We start from the raw sequence: 8,637 nt of genomic DNA on the forward strand, positions 1-8,637 counted from the left end.
TCTTATTCTTTAACTACATTTTTGGTTTAGATGCAGACGTAAATCTAAAATATGAATTATTATCTGGTAGATTCAATAACAAATCAACCAGACTTTGAAACCCTAGGCATATGTATTGTCTATTTTTAGTTGAACCCTGGGTTGAATTGAAACAATAGCTGTTGATGACTTTGCAAATGTGACATAGGCCTAAATAGTATCATTGATGATATTATATTATGTATTGGTTGAAGCTCAATGTTAAATTCAAATCTCCCCATCATCATATGTAAGCCAATAGGACACCAATGTCGATGAAAAATGTGCAAATAAACTTGATTGGAGGTACACATCACACTCCCCGCTTCTCATCATGAGCCGTCCAGCAGTTACCGAGAACCACATACCGGATATTTTAAACAGGTTCATTAGCAATTGAGTTTTCAGAGTATTTTCTGAGTTTACCTAGCTTAAATTCTAGACGTCAGATTAAAACGAGACTATAGCGTCCATAAAGTGACCATTGGACTTAAATGTCGTTCTGACTAAGTTGGTAGGTGCAACAGTTTTTATAAGATGTATCAATTTATTGCTCTCACGTCCTCATTTCTCTTGATTTAAGAACCAACGATGTGCTACCTTTTTGTAGCATTTCTGACATATTTTCAGCTGAACCTTAGAGTTTTAAAAACAGGACCAGCACTTGATAGATGCGGATTTTGCGCAGCAAACAAGTAGCAGGCTAGCAGTTGTAGCTAGACGGCTAACACCAGTCGGATGAGAAGCAAGTTACAAGCAAAGGAAGCTAGCTAGCTAGGTATATTTTAGCTATGGAAGGTTTTTCATATGGCTGATGTCATCTGTGTAAACTAAATCAGAGCACAAACAAATAAGCAAGCGAATGTCCTTGGCTGCTATTATAGCCAGTTAGCTAGCCAACTAGACAGTAGTAGTTACAAGCCAATGAGTCTGCGCCATAGCTTTATAGATCATCCACCACAAATCAATGTTGACAATATATCCTAGCTAGCTACATTCTTGTAATAAGCATAGCTAGCTAGCTAAGTAAAGTTCATCGTCCACACCAAACATTGGGAAACTGCCATGCTGCTAACTTATAATACAGGCAATGGGCATTGCTCATCTAGCTACTCCGGTATGATACAGTCAAACTGGGTAGATAGCTACGTGTGCAGCTAGATGTGAGTTTCAGCACAAACACTGCTAGTTAGCCTACAAGTGCTCAGCATATGTGGGAACTCCAAGACTGTTGGAAAAGCATTCCAGGTGAAGCTGGTTGAGAGAATGCCAAGAGTGTAAAAAGCTGTCATCAAGGCAAAGGGTGGCCACTTTGAAGAATCTCATATAAAATATATTTAGATTTTTTTAACATTCTTTTGGTTACTACATGATTCCATATCTGTTATTTCATAGTTTTTATGTCTTCATTATTATTCTACAATGTAGAAAATAGTAAAAATAAAGAAAAACCTTTGAATGAGTACATTTACATTTAAGTCATTGAGCAGACGCTCTTATCCAGAGCGACTTACAAATTGGTGGATTCACCTTATGATATCCAGTGGAACAACCACTTTACAATAGTGCATCTAAATCTTTTAAGGGGGGGGGGGGGTTAGAAGGATTACTTTATCCTATCCTAGGTATTCCTTAAAGAGGTGGGGTTTCAGGTGTCTCCGGAAGGTGGTGATGTCCAAACTTTTGACTGGTACTGTATATATACACTATATATAAAAAAGTATGTGGACACCCCTTCAAATGAGTGGATTTGTCTATTTCAGCCAAACCCGTTGCAAACAGGTGTATAAAAATCGAGCACACAGCCATGCAATCTCCATAGGGAAAAAATATTGGCGGTATAATGGCCGTACTGAAGAGCTCAGTGACTTTCAACGTGGCACCGTCATATTCTGAGTTTATGTCAATAAGGAATGGAGACAGGCTATATAGACCTCTATATATGAGTGACTGAGGCAAACACACCTGTTATGTTGGGCACCTACAGACAACAAAACATGCTATGAAATACACAGCGTACAAAATATTAGGAACACCGTGCTCTTTCCATGACATAGACTGACCAGGTGAAAGCTATGATCCCTTATTGATGTCACTTGATAAATCCACTTCAAATCAGTGTAGATGAAGGTGAGGATGACAGGTTAAAGAAGGATTTTTTAAGCCTTGAGACATGGATTGTGAGTGTGTGCCATTCAGACGGTGAATGGACAAGACAAAATATTGAAGTTCCTTTGAACGGGGTATGGTAGTAGGTACCAGGCGCACCGGTTTGAGTGTGTCAAGAACTGCAACGCTGCTGGGTTTTTCACACTCAACAGTTTCCTGTGTGTAACAAGAATGGTTCACCACCCAAAGGACATCCAGCCAACTTGACACAACTGTGGGAAACATTGGAGTCAACATTGGCCAGCATCCCTGCGGAACACTTTCGACACCTTGTAGAGTCCATGACCTGATGAATTGAGACTGTTCTGAGGACAATGTTCTTGAGCTGCAACCCAATATTAGGAAAGTGTTTATGTTTTATACACTCAGTGTATATTTAAGCAATAAAGCACGAGGGGGTTTGGTATATTGCCAATATACCACGGCTAAGGATGTTCTTAGGCACAACGCCAATATACCACAAACCCCCGAGGTGCCTTATTGCTATTATAAACTGGTTACCAACGTAATTAGAGCAGTAAAAATACATGTTTTGTCATACCCGTGGTATACGGTCTGATATACCACGACTGTCAGCCAATCAGCATTCAGGGGTCGAACCACCCAGTTTATAAATGCTAAAAAATGAAGTTTGAGGAAATGCAGGCACCACATTACAACACAGCTCAATGTAACCTTAATTTATCTAGGCAAGTAAGTTAACAAAGTCTTATTTTCAATGACGGCCTACTGGGGAACAGTGGGGGCAGAACGACAGATTTTTACCTTGTCAGCTCAACGATTCGATCCAGCAACCTTTCGGTTATTAGCCCAACGCTCTAACCACTAGGCTACCTGCCTCTAACCACTAGGCTACCAGCCTCTAACCACTAGGCTACCTGCCTCTAACCACTAGGCTACCCTGCCTCTAACCACCAGGCTACCCTGCCTCTAACCACTAGGCCACCTGCCTCTAACCACTAGGCTACCTGCTTCTAACCACTAGGCTACCCTGCCTCTAACCACTAGGCTACCTTCCTCTAACCACTAGGCTACCTGCCTCTAACCACTAGGCTACCTGCCTCTAACCACTAGTCTACCTGCCTCTAACCACTAGGCTACCCTGCCTCTAACCACTAGGCCACCTGCTTCTAACCACTAGACTACCTGCTTCTAACCACTAGGCCACCTGCCTCTAACCACTAGGCTACCTGCTTCTAACCACTAGGCTACCTTCCTCTAACCACTAGGCTACCCTGCCTCTAACCACTAGGCTACCCTGCCTCTAACCACTAGTCTACCTGCCTCTAACCACTAGGCTACCCTGCCTCTAACCACTAGGCCACCTGCCTCTAACCACTAGGCCACCTGCCTCTAACCACTAGGCTACCTGCTTCTAACCACTAGGCCACCTGCCTCTAACCACTAGGCCACCTGCCTCTAACCACTAGGCTACCTGCTTCTAACCACTAGGCTACCAGCCGCCCCAATCAAGCATGATGTTCTTTTAAGTATAACAGCAAAGCTTTCATATAATAATAAAAAAAGCTTGAAAAGGTAGTGGAATGGAATTAGTGTGGTGTACAAGTACTTTAACGTGTATGCGGTACAAATCACAGTATCGTGGAAGCCCCCTTCTATAAGAGTATGAATTAGCTGATTCCTTGGCCGTGTGTTATGGCGTCATTTTAAGAGCATTCCTTGGCCCTGTGTTATTGTGTCATTTTAAGAGCATTCCTTGGCCGTGTGTTATGGCGTCATTTTAAGAGCATTCCTTGGCCCTGTGTTATTGTGTCATTTTAAGAGCATTCCTTGGCCCTGTGTTATTGTGTCATTTTAAGAGCATTCCTTGGCCCTGTGTTATTGTGTCATTTTAAGAGCATTCCTTGGCCCTGTGTTATTGCGTCATTTTAAGAGCATTCCTTGGCCCTGTGTTATGGCGTCATTTTAAGAGCATTCCTTGGCCCTGTGTTATGGCGTCATTTTAAGAGCATTCCTTGGCCCTGTGTTATGGCGTCATTTTAAGAGCATTCCTTGGCCCTGTGTTATTGCGTCATTTTAAGAGCATTCCTTGGCCCTGTGTTATTGTGTCATTTTAAGAGCATTCCTTGGCCCTGTGTTATTGCGTCATTTTAAGAGCATTCCTTGGCCCTGTGTTATTGCGTCATTTTAAGAGCATTCCTTGGCCCTGTGTTATTGTGTCATTTTAAGAGCATTCCTTGGCCCTGTGTTATTGTGTCATTTTAAGAGCATTCCTTGGCCCTGTGTTATTGCGTCATTTTAAGAGCATTCCTTGGCCCTGTGTTATTGCGTCATTTTAAGAGCATTCCTTGGCCCTGTGTTATTGTGTCATTTTAAGAGCATTCCTTGGCCCTGTGTTATTGCGTCATTTTAAGAGCATTCCTTGGCCCTGTGTTATTGTGTCATTTTAAGAGCATTCCTTGGCCCTGTGTTATTGTGTCATTTTAAGAGCATTCCTTGGCCCTGTGTTATTGCGTCATTTTAAGAGCATTCCTTGGCCCTGTGTTATTGTGTCATTTTAAGAGCATTCCTTGGCCCTGTGTTATTGTGTCATTTTAAGAGCATTCCTTGGCCCTGTGTTATTGCGTCATTTTAAGAGCATTCCTTGGCCCTGTGTTATTGACAATGATGGTACAGGTGTTCAAGCCTTATTGCTTAATTATGTGCATTGTGCAACATGTTGGGGTGTACTGTGTAACATTTATAATGTTTGTGATGCACTCCACATGCACGGAGTGAACAAAACATTAAGAACACCTTCCTAATATTGAAATATTGGAAGTGCCCCTCCCTTGCCCTCAGAACAGTTGAAACAGAGAAAGTTGATCTAGTCTTAACAGTGATATTCTTGTGTTTCTGTGTCTCCAGGTGCCTCCAGTCCAGCCAGTAGGGTCTATGGGTGGTCCCCCTGGATTCCCTGGCCCTCCCCCCTCTCTCACCCCCGGTGGACCCCCTCCCTTCCTGCCCGCTGGTTTCAACCCCACACAGATGCCTCCAGGTAACACTTGGTGCAACAGTATGGAACTGAACCAAGTGAACAACTAGAGGTTCACAAACAAACATTCTCTCCCCCTCCCCTCGGATTGTCATTGTAGAATTATAACATATTTGTTTTGATATATACAAGAGGTTCAAACTAACCTTTTTAGAATCAAGAACATGTTTGAAGATAAGTTGTTAGTCATTTGTTTGTTTTGAACTTTTCTAACGTTTTATGTCTCTGCTCTGTCTGCAGGTTTCCCTCCACCAGTGGTAGGAGGGCCAAGGAGCACCATCGATGACTCAGGGTCTAAAGACAAGGTTGGAGGGAGTGGTGTCCTCTCTGGCCCCTCAGACGCTCCAGACAGCCAGCTGGGAGCTCCAGGGCCAGGGGCCGTGATGAGTCCTCCAGGCCCAGCAGTGTTACTGGGTCCCAGGCTGGCCATGCTGACCATGCAGCCTCGTCCAGGACTACCACCCCCTCAACTCCAGCCCCCCTTCCCCCCTCACCTCCCTCCCCCTAACATGCCCCCAATGATGATGGGCTCCCGGGGTCCCAACCCCATGTTCCCCCCCAGGGGGGGCCCTCCAGGTGGGTTCAGGATGCCCATGGGCCACCAGTCCATGGAGGACTTTCCTCACGGACCCCCGAGACATCCCTTCCAGCCCGGACCCCCCGGGGAAGAAGGTGGTAACTGGGAAGGCGGGAGACACTTCCGGGGCGAGAGGCCAGGGTTTGGGGGACATGACAGGGATTGGGGTCGGTTTGGGGAGCAGGCGAGAGGGTTTCCGAGAGGAGGAAGAGGAGGGGGAAATGGTTGGTCCAGAGGTGGGCCTGAGGGGAGGGACCGTTTCATGAACCGACAGGATAGATTTGAACGGTGATGACAGGGCCAGAGGGGGGGGTGGAGCTGGAGAGACTGGGATCAACATCCAGGGTCCTGTAGGGAGAAAACCTTTTGGAACAGGAATGAACGATCTGAACTCGTCCAATAAAAACACAAGAGTTTAGTTTTTCAACAGTGCGTGTAACTGAACATAACCCAGATTATCTGCCCTCAAGAGAACCACTTGGACACTGGGCACATTTGAGTCAGACACAAACATTGTAATGTACAGCCTGTCCCTGAACAATTTCTCTACCGTTCCAAAGACATTAAGACTAACACAAAGAAACATTATGGTCCGGTTACGCAGACACAGAATAGACCTAGTCCGTGAATAAAAAGCATGTTCAATGGAGGATCTCTGTTAGAATGACTTCTTAGTCCAGGACTAGGTTTAATCTGTGCCTGGGAAAACAACTCTATGAGAATATCACAGTTTAAACCAACGGCAGTCTAATTTTGCAGTCAGTTCATGTGAATAACTTTGTCCTATTTTGAGCTGGTATATTCTGACAGAAAACGACAGATAAGAATACTGCTTGGTATATATTGTATGTGCTGATGGTCAATATCTTGTTTTGTATATTTTGAGTGAATGTTTTGTTAATTCTCAAGTAAGTCTGTCACTAGGCCAGTTAGAAAAACAAACTGGATTTGTTGTCAGTTTTACGGTTGCATCTGAAAACACCGTGATCTTTGTATTGCTTCAGAACACGAAACTATTTTGCTTCAGAATTTCTATCATTAGCTGTTTTGTTTTTAGTAAACTATTTTTGTACTAAGCAAGTGTGTCTTTTTTTATAAATTCTTCCTGGGAGGCAAATTTTAAATGCAATGGTTTTTTTCACTCACTGACACAAGGGAAACTGTTGGCAGTTCCATTGTCTACCACTAGAGGGCAATGTAGCACTTTTTACCTGGGATAGTAGCCAGGGTCTCACTTTTACATGTTAATCAAATCAAACTTTATTTGCCACATGCGCCGAATACAACTAGTGTAGACCTTTCCATGAAATGCTTACTTACAAGCCCTTAACCAACAGTGCAGTTCAAGAATAAAATATTTACCAAGTAGACTAAAATAAAAAGTAATAATAAAAAGTAACACAATAAGAATAACGAGGCTATATACAGGAGGCACCGGTACCGAGTCAGTGTGCAGGGGAACAGGCTAGTTGAGGTAATCTGTACATGTAGGTGGGGGCGAAGTGACTATGCATAGGTAACAAACAACCAGCGAGTAGCATCAGTGTACAGAGGGTTGGGTGAGGAGGTCAATGTAAATTGTCCAGTGGCGATTTTTATGAATTGTTCAGCAGTCTTATGGCTTGGGGGTAGAAGCTGTTGAGGAGTCTTTTGGTCCTAGACTTGGCGCTCCGGTACCGCTTGCCGTGCGGTAGCAGAGAAAACAGTCTATAACTTGATTGACTGGAGTCTCTGACAATGTTATGGGCTTTCCTCTGACACCGCCTATTATATAGGTCCTGGATGGCAGGAAGCTTGGCCCCAGTGATGTACTGGGCCGTTCGCACTACCCTCTGTAGCGCCTTACGGTCAGATGCCGAGCAGTTGCCATACCAGGCGGTGATGCAACCGGTCAGGATGCTCTCGATGGTGCAGCTGTAGAACATTTTGAGGATCTGGGGGCCCATGCCAAATCTTTTCAGTCTCCTGAGGGGGAATAGGTTTTGTTGTGCCCTCTTCACAACTGTCTTGGTGTGTTTGGACCATGATAGTTTGTTGGTGATGTGGACACCGAGGAACTTGAAACTCTCGACCCGCTCCACTACAGCCCCGTTGATGTTAATGGGGGCCTGATCGGCCTGCCTTTTCCTGTAGTCTACGATCAGGTCCTTAGTCTTGCTCACATTGAGGGAGAGGTTGTTATCATGGCACCACACTGACAGGTCTCTGACCTCCTCCCTAAAGGCTGTCTCATCGTTGTCGGTGATCAGGCCTACCACTGTTGTGTTGTCAGCAAACTTAATGATGGTGTTGTAGTCGTGTTTGGCCACGCATTCGTGAGTGAACAGGGAATACAGGAGGGGACTAATTACACACCCCTGAGGGGCCCATTGTTAAGGATCAGCATGGCAGATGTATTGTTGCCTACTCTTACCACCTGGGGCAGCCCGTCAGAAAGTCCAGGATCCAGTTGCAGAGGGAGGTGTTTAGTCCCAGAGTCCTTAGTTTAGGGATGAGCTTTGTGGGCACTATGGTGTTGAGCGCTGAGCTGTAGTCGATGATCAGCATTCTCACATAGGTGTTCCTTTTGTCCAGGTGAGAAAGGGCGGTGTGGAATGCGATTGAGATTGCGTCATCTGTGGATATGTTGGGGCGGTATGCGAATTGGAGTGGGTCTAGGGTGTCCCAGAGGATACTGTTGATGTGAGCCATGACCAGCCTTTCAAAGCACTTCATGGCTACCGACGTGAGTGCCACGGGGCGGTAATCATTTAGGCAGGTTTCCTTCGCTTCCTTGGGCACAGGGACTATGGTGGAATGCTTGAAACATGTAGGTATTACAGACTCGGTCAGGGAGAGGTTGAAAATGTCAGTGAAGACACTTGACAGTTGGTCTGCG

General features: G+C 44.8%; 1 protein-coding gene across 1 annotated transcript in view; it reads left to right on the top strand.

Moving 5' to 3' along the window:
* The window catches only part of LOC106581524 (SR-related and CTD-associated factor 4), a 51,773-nt gene extending 44,938 nt beyond the window's left edge, over positions 1–6,835 (top strand). Inside the window, exons 13-14 of the mRNA XM_014163627.3 lie at positions 5,056–5,185; positions 5,423–6,835. Coding sequence (XP_014019102.3) covers positions 5,056–5,185; positions 5,423–6,051 — 759 coding nt within the window. The 3' untranslated portion in view covers positions 6,052–6,835. The remainder of the gene's footprint in view (positions 1–5,055; positions 5,186–5,422) is intronic.
* The last annotated feature ends 1,802 nt before the right edge of the window (positions 6,836–8,637 follow it).

Source organism: Salmo salar, chromosome 20 (assembly GCF_965601325.2).
Source record: "Salmo salar chromosome 20, fSalSal1, whole genome shotgun sequence".
Classification (NCBI taxonomy): domain Eukaryota; kingdom Metazoa; phylum Chordata; class Actinopteri; order Salmoniformes; family Salmonidae; genus Salmo; species Salmo salar.